At 40.5% G+C, this 25,041-nt stretch overlaps 1 protein-coding gene across 1 annotated transcript in view; it reads left to right on the forward strand.

Annotated features, from left to right (window-relative positions):
• Positions 1 to 25,041, forward strand: part of LOC136157348 (ATP-binding cassette sub-family A member 17-like) — a 90,020-nt gene that overhangs the window by 39,420 nt on the left and 25,559 nt on the right. The window contains exons 12-18 of the mRNA XM_065919266.1: positions 559 to 713; positions 4,652 to 4,807; positions 4,890 to 5,100; positions 8,750 to 8,900; positions 12,929 to 13,027; positions 20,430 to 20,592; positions 24,713 to 25,016. Coding sequence (XP_065775338.1) covers positions 559 to 713; positions 4,652 to 4,807; positions 4,890 to 5,100; positions 8,750 to 8,900; positions 12,929 to 13,027; positions 20,430 to 20,592; positions 24,713 to 25,016 — 1,239 coding nt within the window. The remainder of the gene's footprint in view (positions 1 to 558; positions 714 to 4,651; positions 4,808 to 4,889; positions 5,101 to 8,749; positions 8,901 to 12,928; positions 13,028 to 20,429; positions 20,593 to 24,712; positions 25,017 to 25,041) is intronic.

Here is a 25,041-nt window from a genome sequence, read left to right on the forward strand (position 1 = left end):
ATCCACGAGCGTGGTAGGTCTTTACATCTGTTGGTGTTGTCTTCAGTTGCTTTCATCAGTGTCTTACAGTTTTCCAGATACAGATTTTTTTATTATTTCTTTAGGTAGGTTTATTCCTAGGTATTGTGTTCTTTTTTATGTGATGGTAAATGGGATTGTTTCCTTCAGTCCTTTTTCTGATATTTCATTGTTACTGTATAGAAATGCAACAGATTTTTGTATATTAATATTTTTATCCTGCAACTTTACAGAAATATGTGTCCATATTATTACTTAATTCTTACAACAGTGTAATTACAAACACCCATGTGTATTTTACTCAGTTAACCAAATTGGAACTCATCAAAAGCAGGAAGGACATCTGTTTCTACTACCCCTAAATGTCCTTGTACACTGTTATGGAACATATACTCCTTGGATGCTGCTGACTGTGACATGAAACATAGGATAGTATGTGTAAGAGCAGCAGACAAAGCAGAGGTCATCATTAAGCCTTTGTACTGTTGTGGCTCTGAATGACAATGACTTTAGGATATTATGTCTTCCACTTGCTTCTAGGACTTATTACTCCTTCAAGTGGAAAGGCATTTATCAATGGATATGAAATTTCTCAAGACATGCTTCAAATCCGGAAGAGCATGGGCTGGTGCCCCCAGCATGATATCTTGTATGATAACTTGACTGTAGCGGAACATCTTCATTTCTATGCTCAGGTGAGTCAGTGGGTGATAGACTTGGTTTCCTCTGTATTCACTTTTAAGGATGGTAAGGTAACTTGCAACTTTCTGACTCAACCTCAGAGGGACTTGAAACCTCTTATGGACACTATTCCCTAAACATTCAGAAAGAGGAAGGGGTGTGGCATTTAAAATCTTTGAATTAGAAAGTTTCTAGAAAGTATTGTTTTAGTCTAATTATTTACTTCATTGATGAAATTCACATATCATAAAATTCACCATTTTGCTGATTTTGCAATATAAAATTCAGTAGTTTTAAAAACTATATTCACAGTGCTCGTCGCCACTCTCTAACTACAGAACATTTTCATCTCCCTGAAAAGAAACCTGGATCCACCAGTGATCACTCCCGATTCTTCCTTCCCCCCAGCCCCTGGAAACCACTAATCTGCTTTCTGTCACTGTAGATTTGACTGTTCTGAGTAGTTCATATGAATGGAATCACACAAAATGTGACTGTCTGTGTCTGGTTTCTTTCACTTAAAGTGTTCAAGAATTATCCATATTTCGGCATGTATCAATACTTTACTCCTTTCAATGGCAGAATAATGTTCCATTGTATGGAATTGTATGCCATATCTTGGTTATCCATTCATCAGTTGATGGCCCCCTGGGTTGTACCTTTTGGTCATGTGAATAATACCATGAATGCTAGTGTTCAAGTTTTTGTTTAAACACCTAGTTTCAGTTCTTTGGAGTATATACCTAGTATTGAAATTCATGGGTCATAAGCTCTACCTCTGTGTTTAACTTTTTAAAAAACTTTCTGAGGTACTTCCATTCTAGGTGCCATAAATTGGTATCTCATGGTGGGTTTGATTTACATTTCTCCAGTGACTATAATGATATTAAGCATCTTTTCATTTGCTTATTGGCCATTTATTTATTTACTTGGAGAAATGTCTATTAAAGTCCTTTGCCCATTTTTCAGTTGGGTTGCTTATCTCTTTGTAGTTTAGCTTTGAGAATTTTTTTTGTGTTATAGATGGTAGATCCTTATCAAGTAATGATTTGCAAAAAACTTTCTCCCATTTCTGTGCTTTTTCTTTTCCCTTTGTTGATAATGTCCTTTGATGCACAAAAGTTTTGAATTCTGATGAAATTCAGTGTATCTGTATTTTCTTTAGTTGTTATGCTCTTGATGTCATATTTTAAAAAGCATCGCCTGGGATTTACACCTGTTTCCTTCTGAGAGTTTGTTACATTAGTTCTTACATTTAGGTCTTTGATACATTTTGAGCTAATTTTTAGATGGTGTGAGATAGAGGTCAGATTCATTCCTTTGCATGTGGATATTCAGTTGTCCAGCACCATTTGTTGAAAAGACCATTCTTTCCCCATTGAATGGTCTCGGCACCTTTGTCAGAAATCAATTGATCATAGATATATGGGATTATTCCTGGACTCTCAACTCTATTTCATTGATCTATGCATCTATCCTTATGCCAATACCACAATTTCTTAATTACTATAGCTCTGTAGTAAGTTTTTTAAAAAATATTTATTTATTTATTTGGCTGTGCCAGGTCTTAGTTGAGGCATTTGGGATCTAGTTCCCTGATCAAACCTGGGCCCCCTGCATTGAGAGCATGGGAGTTTTTGCCCCTAGACCACTAGAGAAGTCCCTGTAGTAAGTTTTGAAATCAAAGAATGTGAGTCCTCCAACTCTTTTTTGTTTGTTTTCAAGATTGTTTTGCCTGTTCCAAGTCCCTTGCATTTCCATGTAAATTCTAGGATCAGCTTGCCCCTTCAACTTTTTATTCTTCTAATATGCTGTAGCACTGCAATGCAATTCAACACTAACGATGGAGTCAGTGCACACTTCACATGCTACAGGCACAGTTCCCCACAAGACTGCTGCCACTTCAGAAAATAGCCCGAGCTTGGGGTTCCCAAACAAAGCACTTCCAAGAACCTGACTACAAATTTAGGAGTTCCCACTGACTCCTCAGTTTCACTGATTCACTAGAATGACTCACAGAATTCAGGATTATATTATATATTATATGTGTATATTATAAAGGATACATAAATCAGGACCAGCCAAGAGAATAGACATGCAGGGTGATGTCTGGGAGGGTCCCAAATGAAAAACTTCCATGTCTTAAGGGTGTGTCACCCTCTTGGCGCATCACTGTAGAGAGAGTAACTCACCTAAGCTTCACCTAAGTGTCTAGTTTTTATTGGAGTTTCATTACATAGGTTCATGATCGAATCATGAACCTCGTGACTAAATTTAATCTGCACTCTCTCACTCCTAGCAGATCGGGAGATCAGACTGATAACCTGGCTCAAAGCCCCAACTCTCAAATCACATGGTTGATCTTTCTGGTATGACCAGCCTGGATTTTTATCACTTCAGTAGCAGGTGTGACCTGAGGGTACTACCAGGAATAACAAAGACATACCATCACTCCCAGGATTTAGAGGCTCCTCCCAGTAACTGGGGACAGACACCAGCCAGATTCTTTATTATTTAATACTTACAATGATTCTTAATATATTGAACCTTTCTTGCATTCCTGGGATAAATCCCACTTGGTCATGGTGTATAACCCTTTTAATATGCTGTAGTACTTAGTATTAATAAGTCATTTATTTAGATGGTTCAAGATGCAAAAGCAAGGTCTTCTGTGGCAGTCAAGTGGTTAAGACTCTGCCCTTTCACTGCCAATGGCCCAGGTTCAATCCCTGGTCAGGGAACTAAGATCCCACATGCCTCACAGCTTGTGGAATAAAAAGATGCAAAAACCTTGTATCCCTTTCCCTAAAGGTAGTAAGTTTACTGTGTATTTTTCTCATGTATGGTTTATGTATATATGATAGCCCCCCCTTATTTCTGGGGGATTTGCTCCAAGACCACCAGTGGATGCCTGAAATCTCAGATAGTACCAAAGTCTATATGTCCTCTGTTTTTTTCCTGTACATGCAACCTATGACAAAGTTTAATTTATAAATTAAGCACAGCAAGACATTAACAACAATCAATATAATAGAACAATTATAACAATATACTGTAATAAAGGAGCTTCCCTGGTGGCTCGGATGGTAGAGAATCCACCTGCAATGCAGGAGACCCAGGTTCAATCCCTATGTCAAGAAGATTCCCTGGAGAAGCAGATGGCCACCAACTGCAGTATTCTTGCCTGGAGGATTCCATGGACAGAGGAGCCTGACGGGCTGTAATAAAAGTTATGTGAATGTGATCTGTCTCTCTCAAATTTTTTATTGTACTGTACTTAAAGGTGGTGCTAGTGGTAAAGAACCCATCGGCCATTGCAGGAGATATAAGAGTTTGGGTTTGATCCCTAGGTCAGGAAGATCCCCTGGAGGAGGACATGGCAACCCACTCCAGTATTCTTGCCTGGAGAATCCCATGATAGAGGAGCCTGGGGGGCTACAGTCCGTGGAGTTACAAAGTCGGACACGACTGAAGCGACTTAGCATGCACGCGCTGTTCTTGTGATTTGACATGGTAAGATGCCCATGTGATGAGATGAAGTGAGGTGAAGGATTTCAGGCATTGTGACACAGCTTTAGGCTGTTGACCTGATGATTCATCAAAAGGAGGATCCAGGCTCCAGGTGATCCTGGATCATCAGATCATGGAAGTGTTGATGGTGGTTGGATGTCAAAAGCAGATGATGTCGACGGGCAGGACAGAGCAGCATGGCACACGATTTCAGTGTTCAGAACGGTGTGCATGATTTAAAACTTATGAGTTTATTTCTGTTAATTTTTTATTTAATGTTTTCAGACCATGGTTCACTGTGGGTAGTGGATAACTAAAACTGTGGAAAGAAAAATCTCAGATAAGGGAGATAAGGGGGTACTGCTCTACAAGCAAAATGCTTGTTGGGCGGTCCCCGGCACCGTTGGAAGCCCCGGCCGGATCTCCATCCCTGCCGTTTCAGCTGAAAGGCTTGCCACGTCAGAAGTGCCCTGAAGAGGTCAAACGCATGCTGCACGTGCTCGGGCTGGAGGAGAAGCGGGACTCCCAGAGCAAGTTTCTGAGCGGCGGGATGCGGCGCAAGCTCTCCATCGGCATCGCACTCATTACGGGCTCCAAGGTAGGCCCGGGGGGCCTGTGGCACGGCCTGCAGCCTGGGCGGGGCTCTGCCATCCTTACGATGCTGCCCCTCTGCCCTCCAGGTGCTGATGCTGGACGAGCCCACCTCGGGCGTGGACGCCATCTCCAGGAGGGCCATCTGGGACCTTCTGCAGCAGCACAAGAGCGACCGCACCATCCTGCTGACCACCCACTTCATGGATGAAGCCGACCTGCTGGGAGACCGCATCGCTATCATGGCCAAGGGGGAGCTGCAGTGCTGCGGGTCGCCGCTGTTCCTCAAGGAGAAATATGGTGAGCAGGGCAGGCAGGCAACCAAAAGTCCATTCCGCACGGGGTCCATGTAGCTGGTCCAGATGCAGGAGAAAGTGTCCACTGGTCACGTTCCCCGAGGGCCCCTGAGGTCAGGTGGGGAGCGGCTTTCTCTAGACAGCCTGTCTGCTCCCTGTGGGTGGAGACCCGAGGCCCAGGCAGAGGGGCTGTGAGAATGAGGAGGAGGAGATTGGGAAGAATCTCTGAGACTTGGAATCAGAAGGCCTGTGCCTAAGCTCCATGCTGGTAGTTTACTCCCTCTTCACCCTTGTTACCAAGATAGTTCATCGTTTTGTAGCCTTAGTTTCAGTTCAGTTCAGTTGCTCAGTTGTGTCCGACTCTTTGCGACCCCATGAACTGCAGCACGCCATGCTTCTCTGTCCACCACCATCTCCCAGAGCTTACTCAAACTCACGTCCATCTAGTCAGTGTTGCCATCCAACCATCTCATCCTCTGTCATCCGGTTCTCCTGCCTTCAATCTTTCCCAGCATCAGGGTCTTTTCAAATGAGTCAGCTCTCCACATCAGGTGGCCAAAGTATTGGAATTTCAGCTTCAGCATCAGTCCTTCCAATGAATATTCAGGACTGATTTCCTTTAGGATGAACTTGTTGGATCACCTTGCAGTCCAAGGGACTCTCAAGAGTCTTCTCCAACACCACAGTTCAAAAGCAGCAATTCTTCAGCTCTCAGATTTCTTTATAGTCCAACTCTCACATCCATACATGACTACTGGAAAACAATAGTTTTGACTAGACAGACCTTTGTTGGCAAAGTAATGTCTCTGCTTTTTAATATTCTGTGTAAGTTGGTCATAGCTTTTCTTCCAAGGAGCAAGTGTCTTTTAATTTCATGGCTGTGGTCACCATCTGCAGTGACTTTGGAGCCCAAGAAAATAAAGTCTGTCACTGTTTGCATTGTTTCCCCATCTGTTTGCCATGAAGTGATGGGACCAGTTGCCATGATCTTACTTTTCTGAATGTTGAGTTTTAAGCCAGCTTTTTCACTCCTCTTTCACTTTCATCAAGAGGCTCTTTAGTTCTTCTTCACTTTCTGCCATAAGGGTGGTATCATCTACATATCTGAGGTTATTGATATTTCTTCTGGCAGTTGTGATTCCAGCTTGTGCTTCACCCAGCCTGGCATTTTGCACAATGTACTCTGCATATAAGTTAAGTAAACAGAGTGACAATATACAGCCTTGACGTAGTCCTTTCCCAATTTGGAACCAGTCTCTTGTTCCATGTCCAGTTCTAACTGTTGCTTCTTGACTTGCATATAGATTTCTCAGGGGGCAGGTCAGGTGATCTGGTATTCCCACCTCTTGAAGAATTTTCCACAGTTTATTGTGATCTACATAGTCAAAGACTTTGGTGTAATCAATAAAGTAGAAGTAGATGCTTTTCTGGAATTCTCTTGCTTTATCAATGATCCAGTGGATGTTGGCAATTTGATCTCTGCTTCCTCTGCCTTTTCTAAATCCAGCTTGAACATCTGGAAGTTCGAAGTTCACATACTGTTGAAGCCTCACTTGGATAATTTTGAGCATTACTTTGCTAGTGTGTGAGATGAGTGCAATTGTGCAGTAGTTTGAGCATTCTTTGGCACTGCCTTTCTTTGGGATTGGAATGAAAACTGACCTTTTCCAGTCCTGTGGCCACTGCTGAGTTTTCCAAACTTGTTGGCATATTGAGTGCTGCAGTTTCACAGCATCATCTTTTAGGACTTGAAATAGCTCAGCTGGAATTCCATCACCTCCACTAGCTTTATTCCTTGTGGTGCTTCCTAAGGCCCACTTGACTTCACATTCCAGGGTATCTGGCTCTGGGTGAGTGATCACACCGTTGTGTTTATATGGGTCGTGATGATCTTTTTTGTATAGTTCTCCTGTGTATTCTTGACACCTCTTCTTAATATCTTCTCCTTCTGTTAGGTCCATACTGTTTTTGTCCTTTATTGTGCCCCTCTTTGAATGAAATATTCTGTTGATATCTCTAATTTTCTTGAAGAGATCTCTAGTCTTTCCTATTCTATTATTTTCCTTTATTAAAATGAAGATTAAGAGATCATGTTCCTCAAAGAGGGAGCTAATGCCTGCATAGGGTGAGTTGTCCTCTCCACAGCGGGGTGCACTCCTGCTGGACATCCCACTACAGACATCCCCCTGCATTCCTGGACCCCAGCCCTCTGGGTTTCCCTCTAGCGTCTCTGACTGCTCCTCTGCATCACTTCTGCTTCTAAGCTTGGAAGCGCCCAGGCTGCTTCACTGTTTTTCCCCTGCTCACTGACTCAGCGATCTCACTCAGGGTCCTGACTGACATGTGTCTGTGCTGAAGCATGTCTGCGCAGGACCTCTCAGCGGAGCTCCAGCTTTGGTGCCTCTCCTGCTGACTCTTCACACCCCCAGACAGGGAACGTGCCTGTTGGATTGTCTGTGGCTGATGCACAGCTGACTCCAGCTCTTGACCAACACACCAGCTCACCCACAGTAAAGGCAGCTCCATCCTTTTAGCAACTTGGCCAGAACCTCAGGGCCCTTGATCCTCTGTGTGTCATAACCCACATCTGATCCATCTGCCAACCCCAGTGACCTTGCCTTCCTACACCCTGGCCCAGCCTACTGTCTCCCTGCCTGGATCATGGAAGTTGCTTCTAGCCCACGTCTGGCCTCTGGCCCACTTGTCAGAATGAGTGTGCCACTCTGCTGCTCAGTCCACTGATGACTTCCCATCCCACTTTCTGAAAGGAAAAGGCAGGGTCCTGGGAGTTGCCCAGATGCCTTGTTTAGCCTGTTCCTGCTACCCCAGCCATTTCTCCTGATATTCTTCTGCTCCCGCCTCAGGGCCCCCTTTCTGATCCAGGACATGGGCCCCCTCCTTCATCCCAGACCACGTATCGCCACGCCTCCTCCTCTTCCTCAGGTCTTCAGTCCTTTCAGAGATGTCACATTCTCAGTGAGGCCTTCCCTACCTTCAAAGTCACAATCCCCAATATTCTATATCCCCTTCCTGTTCATCTTTTGCCTTAGCACTTGTCACTAGCATGGTCTTGATTTACTTATTTACCTTATCATATGTCTCACGTTCCTGTAATGAAAGCTCCTTGAGTGAGAGTAGGGATTTTTGACTGTTTGATCTGCTGCTATATCCTCAGTATCTAAAAAAGTGCCTGTCATGTCATAAGAGCTCAGTGAATGTTTGTTGAATGACTACAGTGCCAGCAAGGTAGTAGCAAGTGTTACTAGCAGCTTCTGAAAGAATGTTTAGAATACCATAGGGTATGTGTCCTCAAAACATGATTTAATTATGAAAGAGATATTTTTGTTCTTAACTTTAATGTTCAAGGTCTCTCCCTGCTCAATTTTCACCTCCCCACATTAGTTATCCCTTAAGCAGAGTGTTGCCTTTAATGCAGCCCTCCTTTATTCTGCCTAGTATTGCTAAATGCTGTTATCACTTCCCAACTATGGAGTCAAAGGAGAGACTCAAGAATAGTATTATAGACCTTCCAAGGCAAATCCACCACAGGTCTCCAGCTTGTCTAGCCTATGGAGCTGTCCTCTTCTAGGCTATAGAACATTAAGTGTAACTAAAAAGAGAAAAACTGTTTCATGATGTTTTAAATGTTTCAGGTGCAGGATATTATATAACTCTGGTAAGAAAACCACATTGTGACACAGAGAAGATTTCTCTTCTGATTTACCAGCACATACCATATGCAGTTTTCCAGTCTAGCATTGGAGAAGAACTAACATTTATACTTCCTAAAGAGAGCATGCACAGGTATGGACCTGAGAGGGCTGGAGTAATTGTTTGCATATGCTCAGTGTTCAGTCATCTCTCCCTGTCCTCACCAAGGGCTCTCAATTCTGTAATGGTCTGGATCTCTAGGCCTTTGATATTTCCTAGAAAGACACCGCACTCCAGCCAGAGTGCACTTGAAAATACAGGACTCAGTTGTTGCTGTTTAGTCACTAAGTCATGTCTGACTCTTTTGCAGCCCCATGTATTGTAGCCCGCCAGGCTCCTCTGTCCATGGAATTTCCCAGGGAGGAATACTGGAGTGGGTTGCCATTTCCTTCTGCAGGGAATCTTTCTGACCCAGGGATTGAACCTGCATCTCCTGCATTGGCAGGAGGGTTCTTTACCATCTGAGCCACCAGCAAAGTCTTTTGATCATGTTCCCTCCCTCCTTAAAAACCCCTGATGGCTCCCAGCTGCTTTCAGATTAAAATCAAATTCTTTATGATGGTGTCAAAGGGGCCCTTGACTGTGTGAACTCTAATTACAGTTACCCAAGTAACTGAGCTCAGATGAAAACTACTTGATTTTCCTTTATATTACAGTTGACCCTTGAACGACATAGGTTTGAACTGTGTGAGTCCACTTACACCCGGATTTTTCAATAAATAGGTTATTATGGTACTACACTACCCCTCATTTGGTTAAATCTGTGTATGGAGAACATTTGGATTTGGAGGGTTAACTATAAAGTTATAAGTGGATTTTCGATGTGGGGTGGGAGCCGAGGTCAGCCTTGTAATTATTTCAGACCTCAGACTCGTTCCCAACATGTCCCTCTCTCCCTCTCCTCAGTTCTCATGTTTCTTTTGGATAGGAATGTTAGTTAAACTTCATTGAGAAAGTAAACACCATCCGACAAGTAACTCTATCCCTTTTAACAGACCTACAGACTTGCTTTTTTCAACACCAGCTCAAGTACTCAGCCACTTGGGAGTTTGCTGATTTGATTATTTCCTCTTTCATCTACATCATCAACTTCTCTGTCTTTGGCTCGTGTCCACAAACATATTAGTGTGCTCTGGAGATACACTGTCTTGAGCCTGCCTCCCTTTCCAGCCACCACTCCATGTCCTGTAACCCTGCGCAGTTGAAGCTCTCTAAAAATAGGTTAATCAGCTTGCTTTATCTCATTGCCCATGCATTACTCAGTCTACTTCACAGTGACTTTCACACCCTTCCATGCAAGCTGGAAAAATGCCTATTCAGGTCTTCTGCCCGTTTTAAAATTAGGTTGTTTGTCTTTTTGATATTGAGTTCAATGAGCCATTTATATATGTTTGGATATTAACCCCTTATCAGTCTATATACTATTTGCAAATATTTTTTCCCATTTCAGTAGCTAATCTTTTTTTTGTCAATAGTTTCTTTTGTTCTACAAAAGCTTTTAAGTTTAATTAAGTAAAAAAAAAATTTTGTTTTTGCTTTTGTTTCCTTTGCCTTAGGTTATAGATCCAAAAAAATATTGTCACGGTTTATGTGAAACTGTGTTCTGCCTTTGTTTTCTTCTAGGAGTTTTATGATTTCTGGTCTTACATTTAGGTCTTAGTCCATTTTGAGTTTATTTTTGAATATGGTGTGAGAAAATGTTCTAATTTCATTCTTTTACATGTAGCTGTCCAGGTTATTTCTCAGCACAGCTTAACAGAGAGACTGTGTTTCCGCACTGTGTGTCCTTGTCTCCTCTGCTGTAAGCTGAGTGGCCGTAGCTGCATGGGCTTGTTTCTGGGTTCTCTGTTCTGTTCCATTGACCCACTTATCTGTTTTTGTGCCAGTACCATACTCTTTTGATTACTGTCGCTTTATGTGATACTTCCAGCTCTGGTCTTTTTTTTCCCTCAAGATGGCTTTGGCTATTCAGGCCCTCTTGTGTTTCCGTGAAAATTTTAGAATTATTTGTTCTATTTCTGTCAAAAATGTCATTGGTATCTTGATAGAGATTGCATTGAATGTGTAGATTACCTTAGACTGTATGGTCATTTTAACAATAATAATTCTTCCAATCTAAGAACAAGTGTATCTTTCTACCTCTTTGTGTTGTCTTCAGTTTCTTTCATCAGTGCCTTATGGTTTTGCAAGTACTGGTCTTTTATCTCCTCAGGTATGTTTGTCCCTGGCTATAATGTTCTTTATGTGATGGTAAATGAAATTGTTTCCTTCATTCTCCTTTCTGATAATTTTTTGTAAGTGTATAGAGTTCTGTATATAGAACAGAACAATATAGAACAATAGAGTTCTGTATATTAACTTTGTATTCTTCAAATTTTACAAATTCATTGATGAGTTCTAGTAGTTTTTTTATGGCATCTTCAGGGTTTTCTACCTATAGTATCATGTCGCCTGAAAATGGAGACAGCTTTACATCTTCCTTTCCAATTTGGATTTCTTCTATTTCTTTTCCTATCTAATTGCTGTGGCCAGGACTTCCAAAACTGTTGAATGAAAGTGGTGAAAGTGAGCATCTTTTTCTTGTTCCTGATCTTAGAGGAAACACTTTCAGTTTCTCACATCAAGTGTGATGTTAGCTGTGGGCTTATATGTGGCTTTTATTATGTTGAGGAACGTTCCTTCTATTCCCACTCTGTGCATAGTTTTTATCATAAATGGATATTGAATTTTGCCCAGAAACTTTTCCTTCATCTGTGGAGACAATCATATGAGTTTTATTCTCTAGTTTCTTAATGTGGTGTATCACATTGGTTGATTTGCAGATACTGAACCAACCCTTGCATCCCTGAAATAAATCCCACTTGATCACAGTATGTGAACCTTTTAATATGTTGTTGAATTCAGTTTGCTAATATTTTATTCAGAATTTTCGCATCTATGCTCATCAGTGATATTGGCATGTAATTTTCTTTTTGTGTGTGATATCTTTGTCTGGTTTTGGTATCAGGGCCTTATAAAATGAGTTTGGAAGCTTTATGTCCTCTGCAGTTTTTTTGGAATAGCTTGAAAAGGGTTTTTCTTCTCTAAATGTTTGGTATAATTCACCTGTGAAGCCAACTGGTCCTGGACTTTTGTTTGTTGGGAGTTTTTTAAAATTATTTCTGATTCAGTTTCATTACTGATAGTTGATCTGTTCATATTTTCTATTCCTGGCTCAGTCTCACGTTTCTGTGAATTTGCCCATTTCTTCTTTATTGTCCATGTTATTGGTCTATGATTGTTCATATACAGTTCTTATATTCCTTTGTGTTTCTGTGGTGTCTGCTGTGGCTTCCCCTTTTTCATTTCTGATTTTATTAATTTCAGCCCACTTTCTATTTTTCTTAATGAATCTAGCTAAAGGTTCATCAGTTTATTTATCTTTTCAAAGAAACTCCTCTTAGTTTCATTGCTTTTTTCTATTGTTTTTGGTCTTTATTCACGTCTGCTCTAATATTTATGATTTATTTTCTTCTACTAACTTTGGGTTTTGTTTCTTCTTGTTGTTCCTTTAGGTTAAGTTTAGGTCATTTATTTTAAAATTTTCTTGTTTCCTAAGGTTGGCTTGTATCACTATAAACTTCCGTCTTAGAAGTTCTTTTGCCACATCATGTAGATTTTGTATTATTGTGGTTTCATTTTCATTTGTCTCTAGGTGTTTTTAAATTTCTTCTTTGATTTCTTCAGTGACTCATCAGTTGTTTAGTAGCATGTTGTTTAGCCTCCATGTTTGTGATTTTATAGTCTTTTTTTTCATGTAGTTGATTTCTAGTCTTAGAGTGTTTTAGTCAAAAAAGATGCTTCAAACAATTTCAGAGATGAATTAATATTTACTTTGCACCTGCAGTGTGCTAGGTGTATTTTGATTTATCCTTACAGAAGGTTTTGAAGTAAATGGTATTATTTATGCTCATCATTCAAGTTCAGAGTTATGACGCTCAAGAGGGACAGAATTGAGATTTGAACAAACATCTTCTTAACTCCGTAACCCATGCTTTTTCCTTTGTAGAAAGCCAAGGGTAATAAGGAGGGATTCAAATAATAAGGATTAGTTGATGAATAAACCTGCTCTTCCCTTCTAGGTTTGAAGCTCTGTTTACTGACTTGGAACTGAGGCAGGAAGAGCTGGGTATTGCCAGCTTTGGGGCCTCTGTCACCACTATGGAAGAAATCTTCATTCGGTAAGTGAATACAGAAACCATAGATTCCAGGAATCTTAGGGTTGGAATGGTATTTAAGCATTGCCCTGTGTTTGAATCCTCTCTGTAACATCCTCACTGAATAGTCTTCCAGTCTTTGACTAGTGCTTCCAATAATAGGGATATTCATTAGTGTAGAAAATATTGAATGTAATATCATCCAACAAACATAATTTTAACATAAATTCCTAGGAATGAAAAGCAAAAAGTGGCATCCTATCAGTTGGGATGCTTTTGACACTAAGTAACAAATAACCCGAACTCGACTGGTTTAGACAATTAGGAAGGTTTATTATTTCATTTAAAATAGCATTGAAACATGTTTATTATCATATATGAAGTAGATCACCAGTCCAGGTTTGATGCATGAGACAGAGTGCTCAGGGCTGGTGCACTGGGATGACCGTGAGGGGTGAGATGGGGTGGGAGGTGGGAAGGGGGTTCAGGATGGGGAACACATGTACACCCATGGCTGATTCATGTGAATGTATGGCAAAAACCACACAGTATTGTAAAGTAATTAGCCTCCAATTAAAAGAAGAAAAAAAAGATCTCCCAAGATAGGACAGCTCTGGCATTGGCTGATTCATCCACCAAGCTATTTGAATGTAATGAAGCAGGAATGCTGGCTCAATGCTAGGAAGGCTTTGAGGGGGCCTCCCTAGTAAACTACCCAGGCAGCCACACTGGGCCATAAAGTGGCAAGGAGACCAGGTCAGTATTATTTTACCCAGTCTGGTAATGTTTGTCTTTGAAATAGAATATGCAGGCTACTTATGAGTATTACTTATGATATATTAAAATTTATATCTATCATTTTATCTTATATTTTCTACAAGTCCTGTTGAGTCTGTATGACATTCTCTCCCTTTTATGGATTATTTTTTTCTCATTCTGTAGTTTCCTCCCTACCCCACAGTAGTTGGAAACTATATTTTCTTATTTTATTATTTTAATGGTAAGCCTAGATATTGAGATGCACATAAGTAATTTATCAAAGTCTCAGCTGAAGTAATATCTTTTACTCTGCTCCTGGAAAATACCAAGACTTTGAAACACTTCAGTTTTATTCACACACATCCTACCATTACCAACTTATACATTATACTATCATTATATATTTTAATTCTCTTTTTTAACATTACACAAAACATTACTGTTTTATCAAAGACAATGGTCATTTACATTTATATATATATTCAGCTCTTTCTGTGTTTTTTTTCCTTGTGTTTCTCAGACTTTCCTGCTGCCTGAAGTACATTCTGTCCCATGTCCTTTACTGTTTTTATGCTGGTGCCAAATGCTCTCAGTTATTTTGGCCTGGAGATGATTTTGTTTCTCATTTTTGAAGGATATTCTCCTTATCCATTCTTTTGCATTCATTCATAATATAGCCACATGTTTTAAATGTGTTTCTTATAACGGCATATAGTTGGAGTTTAAAAAACATTAATTTGTGTATCTTTATCTTTTAAGTAGTTCTTTGTTGTTGTTGTTCAGTTGCTAATTCATGTCCAACTCTTTCCGACCCCATGTACTGCAGCACGCCAGCCTCCTCTGTCCTCCACTATCTCTTGGAGTTTGCTCAGATTCATGTCCATTGAGTCAGTGATGCTATCTGACCGTCTTATTCTCTGCTGCTCCCTTCTTTTGCCTTCAATCTTTCCCATCATCAGGGTCTTTTCTAGTGAGTGATAAGCTTCTAATTCATTTAGTTTTAAATCTGTCATATTACTCAGTGTCTTCTATTTATCCCACCAATTCCATATTCTCTTATTTCCTATCTAGTCTTTGGAATTGATTTAGTGGGGTTTTTTTTTTTGCTTTCTATTTTCTCCTCCGTTAGTTTAGCATTTGTACATTACCTTGCTCTTCTCTTATTGGTTATCCTAAGATTTCAATGTGCATTTTTAGCTTATTAAAGTGTACAATAAACTAGCACATTTACTACATTCCAGACAATGCAATGTATAGCACTGTTAAATTCCATTTATTCCACTTTTGTTATGTGGTATTTATTCAACTATTTCAATTCTGTGTATATTTAAAAGTCCGGAGCACATTATTGTTTTTTTGTGCAATCAGCACTCATTTAAATTTAGCACATATTTACCCTTTGCATTGTTCTTACACTCTTAAGCATCATTCACCCTTAAGCTTCCATCTCGGGCTATTTACTTTCTGCCCAAACAATATCTATGTCCTTTAGTGCAAATTTTCTGATCTGATGAAGTCTCAGAGTTTTTTTTGCCTGAAAATATATTTTTGGCCTCCATTTTTTAAAGAATTTTCCCTTGATACAGAATTTTACATTGTCAGGGGTTGTTTTTAATACTTCTACAATGTAATTCTAATTTCTTCTTCTTAAAACAGATTTGTTGGGGTATAATTTACGTACTGTAGCATTAACCAGTAATTCATACCATATAGTTTGATAGCTTTTAGTAAATTTATGGTGGGACCATAAGCCGACACCGTAAGCCAATATTAGAACATTTTCATCACTCTGGAAAGATCTTTCATGTTCATTTGCAAATATTCCAGATATTCCTTGTTCCCATTTCTAGTCCAAGGAAACCACTAGTCTACTTTCTGTCTTTATATATTTACCTATTTTGGACATTTCATAAGAATGGAATCATTTGGATTCATACATAGAAAAATCATACAGTGTGTATTTTATGTCTGGCCTCTTTCATGTAGAATAATTTTTGGAGGTTCATTCATGTTGTAGCATGTATAATAAACACTTTAGTTTTTTATTGCTGAATAGTTCTCCATTATATGAATAGATCATATTTGCTTAGTCCTTCCATTCTATTGTCTTCTGACTTCCATTATGTCCACTGGGATGTCAGCTGCTAGTATTATTGTTATTCTTCTAACGCAGTCTGTCCTTTACCTCTGGCTGCTTTTAATATTATTTTTTCTTTGTCTTAGGTTTTCAACATTTTTACAGTGATGTGCATTTGTGTGGTTTTCTTTGTGTTTCTCTGCTTAGGATTTTTACCGCTTTTCACATTGTGGTTTGCTGGTATTGGTCAGTTTTGGGAAATTCTCACCCAATCTCTCTTCTGATCCATCCTCTCCACTCTTACTGAGACAGCTACTTACATATGATTTTTTCCTTTCAGGTGTCTCCTGTCTGTTATACTCCTTTTTTGGCTTGTATTGATTATCTATTGCTGCTAGCAAATTACTCTGAAACTTAGCAGCCTTGAAACAACAAACATTTGTTACCTCACAGTTTCTGTGGGTCAGGAGCCTAGGACCAAGTAGGTAGCAGGTTCTGGCTCAGATCTCCTTTGAGATGGTTGGAAATGGCAACACACTCCAATATACTTACCTGGAAAATCCCATGGACAGAGGAGCCTGGTGGGCAACAGTCCATGAGGTCGCAAAGAGTAGGACACAACTGAGCGTCTGAGCATGAGCATGTAGTCAAGTCTCCAGCCAGGGCTGTAGTCTCTAAAGGCTCACCTGGGGAAGATCCACTTTCATGTTCACTCCTGTTGTTGTTGGCTGGCCTCAGTTGTTCATGATGCCTCCCTCCAGGGTGCTGGCGTGACCTTGTGATATGGCAGCTAGTATCCCCCACAGCGAGTGATCAGAGAGAGATGACCAGATGGGAACCATGTTCACTCTGTCACCTAATCTTGGAAGTGTCATTTTATCACGTTTGCTATATTCTGTTTACTAAAGTTAGTCACTAGGTCCAGCTCACAGTAAAGGGGAAAATATTAGCACAAGTAACAAAAGGAAAAATAAGCAAGTAGAACTACATAAAAATAAAACTTCTGCACAGCAAAAGAAATGATCAACAAAATGCAAAGGCAACCTGCTGAATGGGAGAAAGTATTTGCAGACACATATATGATAAGGGGTTAGTATCTAAAATATTTAAAGAATTCATACAATTCAATAGCAAAAAAAATCCAATTGTTAAATAGGTAGAGGGCCTGAATAGACTTTTTTCCAAAGAAAATATTCAGATGGCCAAAAGATACATGAAAATGTGTTCAGCATCACTAATCATTCAGTTCAGTTCAGTTCAGTCGCTCAGTCGTGTCCGACTCTTTGCGACCCCATGAATCGCAGCACACCAGGCCTTCCTGTCCATCACCAACTCCTGGAGTTTACTCAAACTCATGTCCATCGAGTCGGTGATGCCATCCAGCTATCTCATCCTCTGTCGTCCCCTTCTCCTCCTGCCCCGAATCCCTCCCAGCATCAGGGTCTTTTCCAATGAGTCAACTCTTCGCATGAGGTGGCCACAGTATGGGAGTTTCAGCTTCAGCATCAGTCCTTCCAGTGAACACCCAGGACTGATCTCCTTTAACATGGACTGGTTGAATCTCCTTGCAGTCCAAGGGACTCTCAAGAGTCTTCTCCAACACCACAGTTCAAAAGCATCAATTTTTAGGGAAATGCAAATCACATTGAACCACAGTAAGCTATCACTTCACACCCATTGAAATGGTAGAGAGACAGGAGATGACAAGTGTTGGCAAGAATATGGAGAAAAGAGAACCCTTGTATTCTGTTGGTGAGAATGTAAATTGATATACAACCACTATAAAAAGCAATATTGAAATTTCCTCAAAAAAATTAAAAATAGAACTATCATATGATCTGGTTCCACTTTACGGGTATATATCTAAAGGAAGTGGACTCACTGCCTCAAAGAGATATCTGTCCCACCATGTTTGTTTCAGCATTATGAAATAACGCTGAAGTTGTGCAAACAACCTAAGTGTCCATCAGCAGGTGAATGGATAAAGAAGATGTGATTGATACACACACACACACACACACACTGTTTGTCCATAAAAAATTTTTTTAAAAGAGGAATCATGCCATTTGCAACAACATGGATGGGCCTTGAGGGGATTATGCTCAATGAAATGTCAGACACAGAAATACAAGCACTGTGTGATCTCACTTATATGTGGAATATAAAAAAAAAAAAATTCACAGAAACAACAGATTTGTGGTTGCCAGAGGTTGGAGGGAGGCTTCCTTGATAGTTTAGTTGGTAAAGAATCTGCCTGCAATGCAGGAGACCCCAGTTTGATTCCTGGGTTGGGAAGATCTGCTGGAGAAGGGATAGACTACCCACTCCAGTATTCTTGGGCTTCCCTTGTAGCTCCGCTGGTATAGAATTCACCTACAATGTGGGAGACCTGGGTTCCATCCCTGGGTTGGGAAGATTACCTGGAGAAGGGAAAGGCTACCCACTCCAGTATTCTGGCCTGGAGAATTCCATGGACTGTATAGTCTATGGGGTCGCAAAGAGTGAATACAACTGAGCAACTTTCACTTTCACTTTCTTCAGAGGTTGGAGGCAGGAGTGTGGTAATTGGGTGAAGGTGATCAAAAGTTCTAACCTGCCAATCGCATGGTTTTGGTTCCCCTGGCAACCAGACTCCATCTTGTGGTGCTTTCCAAAGTCACCATGACAAAGGACACTCTTACGGCTCTCTTCACTTAGAAATTTGCAAGAGTTTTAGGAGCTCTGTTCCGGAACCAGGACAAAGAACAAATCTATATTTCTTATAAATAACAATAATCACAGAGGGAAATAATAAAAACTATTTCCTCATGATTTGGTTATATTTTACTATTAAATGTTATTGTTATTTTACTATTAAGTGTTATTGAGGTTATTTTTATGTCTACTTACACTGTGTGATGGAAGCATTATGTTGACAATTTGAAATCAATACTAGTGAGAGTGTTTACAACATGAAAATTGGTAAACACTATAAATTGGAGTTTATTTCTTCGTTGACTATTTATATTTAGAAAGTAATGACTGAGAAAATGTTAATAGTGTGAATTAAGCTTCAAAGTATGTCCTATCTGAAGCAATTTCATTAGCAATAGAATTTGAGGAAATACTCTTCAAGTTTTTTAAAATGTGTTATTTAGTCCAATAAAAATGTCACCTCGTGGGTGGATGAGTAAAGTTTTGACATGACATCTTTGCTGTTTCAGTTTTGTCTTAATCATTAATGCTAATTAAAACGTCAACCAGTGTTCTTGTCCAGACTACACTTAGAGAACCACATACCACTGCCGCCTCCTCACTGCCACATACAGGCACTCTCCTGTGAGTGGGTCAGACCCTCTGGCCCCAGTCCAGCCTTCAGACAACTGTAGCCTGGCCAAGAGCTGGACTGCATCCTCAGGAGAGACCTTGAGGCAGAACCACTCAGCTTAGCCACCCCCAAATTCCCAACCCACTGGAACTGTGTGAGATTGTAAATGCTTACTGTTGTTTTAAGATGCTAAGTTTTGGGATAATCTGTGTCACGGCAATAAATAACAGTTAATTTACTGTCCTTTGCAGAATTGTACTGGAGGGAAAACGAACCAGTTTATTGAATTATTTTCTTGTGACAAATTCCCAGCAGTGGAATAACTGGCTCAAAGACTATGAGTAAAAGTATGTTTTTTGACCTCATACTTTGCTGAATTTTACCCTGAGCAGGGATTCGGCAAACTTTTCTAAAGGGTCAGATAGTATATACTTCAGGCTGTGTAGGCTTGGTTGCATAATCGAGGGTATCGTGTTGTTGTTATTCAGTTACTGAGTTGTGTGTGACTCTGCAACCCCATGAACTGCAGCACGCCAGGCTTCCCTGTCCTTCACTATCTCCCGGAGTTTGCTCAAACTCATGTCCATTGAGTTGGTGATGCCATCCAGCCATTTCATCCTCTGCTGCCCACTTCTCCTTTTGCCTTTAGTCTTTCCCAGCATCAGGGTCTTTTCCAATGAGTCAGCTCTTTGCATCAGGTGGCCAAAGTATTACAGCTTTGGTAAATACTTTAGGCTGTGTAGGACTGGTCACGTAACAAGGGTATTTTGCAGACACTTAATTAACCATGTAGACACTTAAGTAACAGTTTACAAGTGTGAAATCTTTTCTGAGCTTGTGCCATACCAAAACAAACCCTGGACTGGATTTCGATATCTGGCCATAGTTTACAAACCCCAGACCTGGAGTGTCAGAAGTGCCACGTTTTATAATTTATAGTTTTGCTCATAAAGTACATATTAAGTGATATTATATTTTTGTTTTAATTTGTGTGTGGGATCTTTTAAGGAAAATAATGAAATCTATTCAAGCTAGTGTTGCCTCAGTTATTTGGAGAAGCCATTGGTCACTTAATTCAGTTGTTAGTTCCTTTTTAAGCCCTTTCTAGCCAGTATACACTTGCCAACAGTATGTAATCATGGTGTGCCTTTTTTTCTCCTCATTGTTTGTGTCCTAACTTATTTTTTTCATATCTTACATGACTTTCATTCTTTAAATCCAAAAAAAATGGAATATGTTGTGATTTTGAGAATTCTCATTTCTGTGGTTTTGGTTTGGTTTAGGGTTAATAAACTGATGGATTCCAACATAGACTTGCAGATCATCAAGCTTCCTTCCTTCCATTCTCATCCACTGGTGAGCAGAGTTCCTGTCAACAGGATTAGACGTCTTCATTCAAGGATTTTCTCAATACCATCCGGCCTACCCATCCATCCTAACACTGGGGTGAGCAGATGCATCAAATGCAAGAAGCAGGTTTCTGTTCCATTCCTGGAATCATGATATTATTCTGTCAAGACATGAATGTCAACCTTTAATAGGGCTTAAGAAAAACTGTGCAGATTTTAGACATAAAAGATGGGCCCTGCTGGATTTCAGGAATACCGTGCTCTTTGCTCCAGTTGAAAGTCAGAATGCTGGTGTTTTCTGACCAGGAAAGGAAGTATCAGAAAAGCTCATAGAAAGGGCGTGGCCATTTCTTTCACCAGGAAAAGGAAAGAGTAAAAGCACTAAGTCGAGCTTTCCTGGTGGCTCCGTGGTGAAGAACCCATCTGCCAGCACAGGAGAACAGGTTCAATCCCTGACCTGGGAAGATCCCCACATGCTGTGGAGAGACTAAGTCTGAGCGCCCCGACTACTGAGCCTGCGCTCTAGAGCTCAGAGCCCACAACTACTGAAGCTCAAGTGCCCGAGAGCCCATGCTTGGCAACAAGGGAGGCCACTGCAGTGGGATACCCGTGTACCACAGCTGGAGAAGGGCCCCAGCTCTCCTCAACTGGAGAAAGGCCCACACAGCAGCAAAGACCCAGCACAGCCAAAAATAAATAGATAAGCATTAAAAAAAAAAAGAAATCAGGAGAGTTAACTTTTAAAAAAAGCTTTAAATCTACTGTCCAAAAAGCATATTTAACTGTTCTTTTTAGTCTTTCACTATGAAACAAATCATGCATGGTACCACCTGAAGTTAAAAATTCTTAAGAATTTTTTTTGATGTGGACCATTTTTTAAATTCTTTACTGAATTTGCTTCTGTTTTCTATTTTGGTTTTTTGGACACGAGGCATGTGGGATCTTAGCTTTCTCACCAGGGTTGAACCACACTCCTTGCATTGGAAGGTGAAGTTTTAATCAGTGGACCACCAGGGAAATCCTTAATTTAAAAAAAAATTCTTATGAAATATATGGACAACCTGTATTTCATGCAGATTTTAATGCTTAAAAAGGGACATTGATATACATTTTATATAGTTGTCTTGATTTAGCTGTCTATAAGGTATACTACAAAATAATGAGGTTGGTTTTCATGGATTGCATGCATGCATTTTGTGACCTCTTGGACTGGAGCCCACCAGGCTTCCTCTGTCCATGGAATTTCCCAGGCAAGAATACTGAAGTGGGTTGCCATTTCCTCCTCCAGGGGATCTTCCTGACCCAGAGATCAAACCTGTGTCTCCTGCATTAGCAGGCAGATTCTTTTCCACTGAGCCACCAGGGAGCCCTTTCATGGGTTAGTGAAGAGGACTCACTGTTTCATAGTCTTAAATCACCTGTTCAAGGGGAAGCTGCCATCCACAGAGCCCCCAGTCTTGGAGGTTATCTAGACCCAGTGCCTGTCCTATACAGGAGGCTCTTCTCCAACCCCAGGAAGGATCTATCCAGCCTCTATTTGGCCAAACTTTGCTTTTAGAAACAACTCCAGAACCTTTCCAGGAAGTATTTCTCAGAGCACCACCTCCGGCAGGGTGATAGTGATGCCTTTTGGTGAATACTTGAGAGGAAGGAGCCTCAAATCCAAACGTGGGAGACATGGTGGGTGCTTGGAAGAGGTTTTCTGGGGTGTTTTGGTATTTAGTATTTGGGAAACCTGAGGCTTGAAGGCCCCAGCCCACCCAGCTAGCACAGCGCCAGTGAAAGAGAAGCTGATGGGAGCCTGTGGCGCTGACCTCCACAGCCGCCACCTCTGGGCCCAAGGCTGGATCTTGGGGTCTCAGTGCACATGACTGCATGCTTTGATTTTCACTGTTGAAGCCCAGGGACCTCGCTATGCGGGGCCTTCCTCCTTACACAGGTGCATCTGTGGTATGCACTACTAGAAGTGGAATCTCTAGCTTAAAGACTGTGTGGGTGTCGAGAAATCAAAGAGGACACAAATAGATGGAGAAATATACCGTGTTCATGGATTAGAAAAATCAATATTGTGAAAATAACTATACTACCCAAAACAATCTATAGATTGAATGCAATCCCTATCAAGCTACCAACGGTATTTTTCACAGAACTAGAACAAATAATTTCACAATTTGTGTGGAAATACAAAAAACCTCGTATAGCCAAAGCAGTCTTGAGAAAGAAGAATGGAACTGGAGGAATCAACCTGCTTGACTTCAGGCTCTACTACCTACAAAGCCACAGTCACCAAGACAGTATGGTACTGGCACAAAGACAGAAATATAGATCAATGGAGCAGAATAGAAAGCCCAGAGATAAATCCACGTACCTATGGACACCTTATCTTCGACAAAGGAGGCAAGGATATACAATGGAAAAAAGACAACCTCTTTAACAAGTGGTGCTGGGAAAACTGGTCAACCACTTGTAAAAGAATGAAACTCGAACACTTTCTAACACCATACGCAAAAATAAACTCAAAATGGATTAAAGATCTAAATGTAAGACTAGAAACTATAAAACTCCTAGAGGAGAACATAGGCAAAACACTCCCCAACATAAATCACAGCAGGATCCTCTATGACCCACCTCCCAGAATATTGAAAATAAAAGCAAAAATAAACAAATGGGACCTAATTAAACTTAAAAAGCTTTTGCACAACAAAGGAAACTATGAGCAAGGTGAAAAGACAGCCTTCAGATTGGGAGAAAATAATAGCAAATGAAGCAACTGACAAAGAATTAATCTCAAAAATATACAAACAACTCCTGCAACTCAATTCCAGAAAAATAAATGATCCAATCAAAAAATGGGCCAAAGAACTAAACAGACATTTCTCCAAAGAAGACGTACAGATGGCTAGCAAACACATGAAAAGATGCTCAACATCACTCATCAGAGAAATGCAAATCAAAACCACAAAGAGGTACCATTACACGCCAGTCAGGATGGCTGCTATCCAAAAGTCTACAAGCAGTAAATGCTGGAGAGGGTGTGGAGAAAAGGGAACCCTCTTACACTGTTGGTGGGAATGCAAACTAGTACAACCACTATGGAGAACAGTGTGGAGATTCCTTAAAAAACTGGAAATAGAACTGCCATATGACCCAGCAATCCCACTCCTGGGCATACACACTGAGGAAACCAGATCTGAAAGAGACACGTGCCTCCCAATGTTCATCACAGCACTGTTTATAATAGCCAGGACATGGAAGCAACCTAGATGCCCATCAGCAGATGAATGGATAAGGAAGCTATGATACATATACACAATGGAATATTACTCAGCCATTAAAAATAATTCATTTGAACCAGTTTTAATGAGATGGATGAAACCGGAGCCCATTTTACAGAGTGAAGTAAGCCAAAAAGATAAAGACCAATACAGTATACTAACACATATATATGGAATTTAAAAAGATGGTAACGATAACCCAATATGCAAAACAGAAAAAGAGACACAGATGTACAGAACAGACTTTGGGACTCTGTGGGAGAAGGCGAGGGTGGGATGTTCGGAGAGAACAGCATTGAAACAAATATACTATCAAGGGTGAAACAGACCACCAGCCCAGGTTGGATGCATGGGACAAGTGCTCAGGGCTGGTGCACTGGGAAGACCCAGAGGGATGGGATGGAGAGGGAGGTGGGAGGGGGGATCGGGATGGGGAACACATGTAAATTCATGACTAATTCATGTCAATATATGGCAGAAACCACTACAATATTGTAAAGTAATTAGCCTCCAACTAATAAAAATAAATGAAAAAAAAAAAGACTGTGTGGCTGTCAAATTTATTCATTCAGCTCATTTGTTTTCTAAAAAAGTATATCAAATTAAAATGCCAGCAAGCAATGGCATTTCCTTCCCCCTATATCCTCATCAACATAAAATTTTTGCCAATCTGACAAGTAAAAAACAATGTATCATGTTTACATTTGATGTCTGTTTAGACTTCTCTTTCAAACTCTTTCCAATCTGTGCCTTCTTTTTCTGCCATTAAATGTTAATCTAATAATTAAGTCAAAAAAACTTTAATTTGAAGCAATTTTTGGCACAATCAAAATGTTAGACATAATATGAGAGAATACAGTTGAACATGAGCCACTTCACTGCCTGCCAGCTCCTACCTAACATGTGACCATGTTAATAGTATGTCCTTTTTTTAAATTGTAGTTCAGCCTTCTCTGCCAACAGTTCTATGCCATGTTCTTGAAAAGGGCTACCTATTCTTGGCGCAACTGGATGATGATGCTGTCAATACAGATCCTGGTGCCTCTGGTCATTCTTAGTATCAGCCTCTCATTCCTCAACTTCGATATAAGCATGGACAACAGCCCATTGGAGCTGACCCTAAAATTATATGGTCAAACTATTGTTCCGTTCTACATTTCTCCGAACTCCAGACTGGGTCCACAGTTTGTAGAACATTTGACAGATGTGCTTGTGGCTGAGGGCCAGATTCCTCTGGAGCTGCAAAGTAAGTACTAGACCCAGGAAAATGG

Source organism: Muntiacus reevesi, chromosome 2 (assembly GCF_963930625.1).
Source record: "Muntiacus reevesi chromosome 2, mMunRee1.1, whole genome shotgun sequence".
In the NCBI taxonomy this organism is placed as follows: Eukaryota; Metazoa; Chordata; class Mammalia; order Artiodactyla; family Cervidae; genus Muntiacus; species Muntiacus reevesi.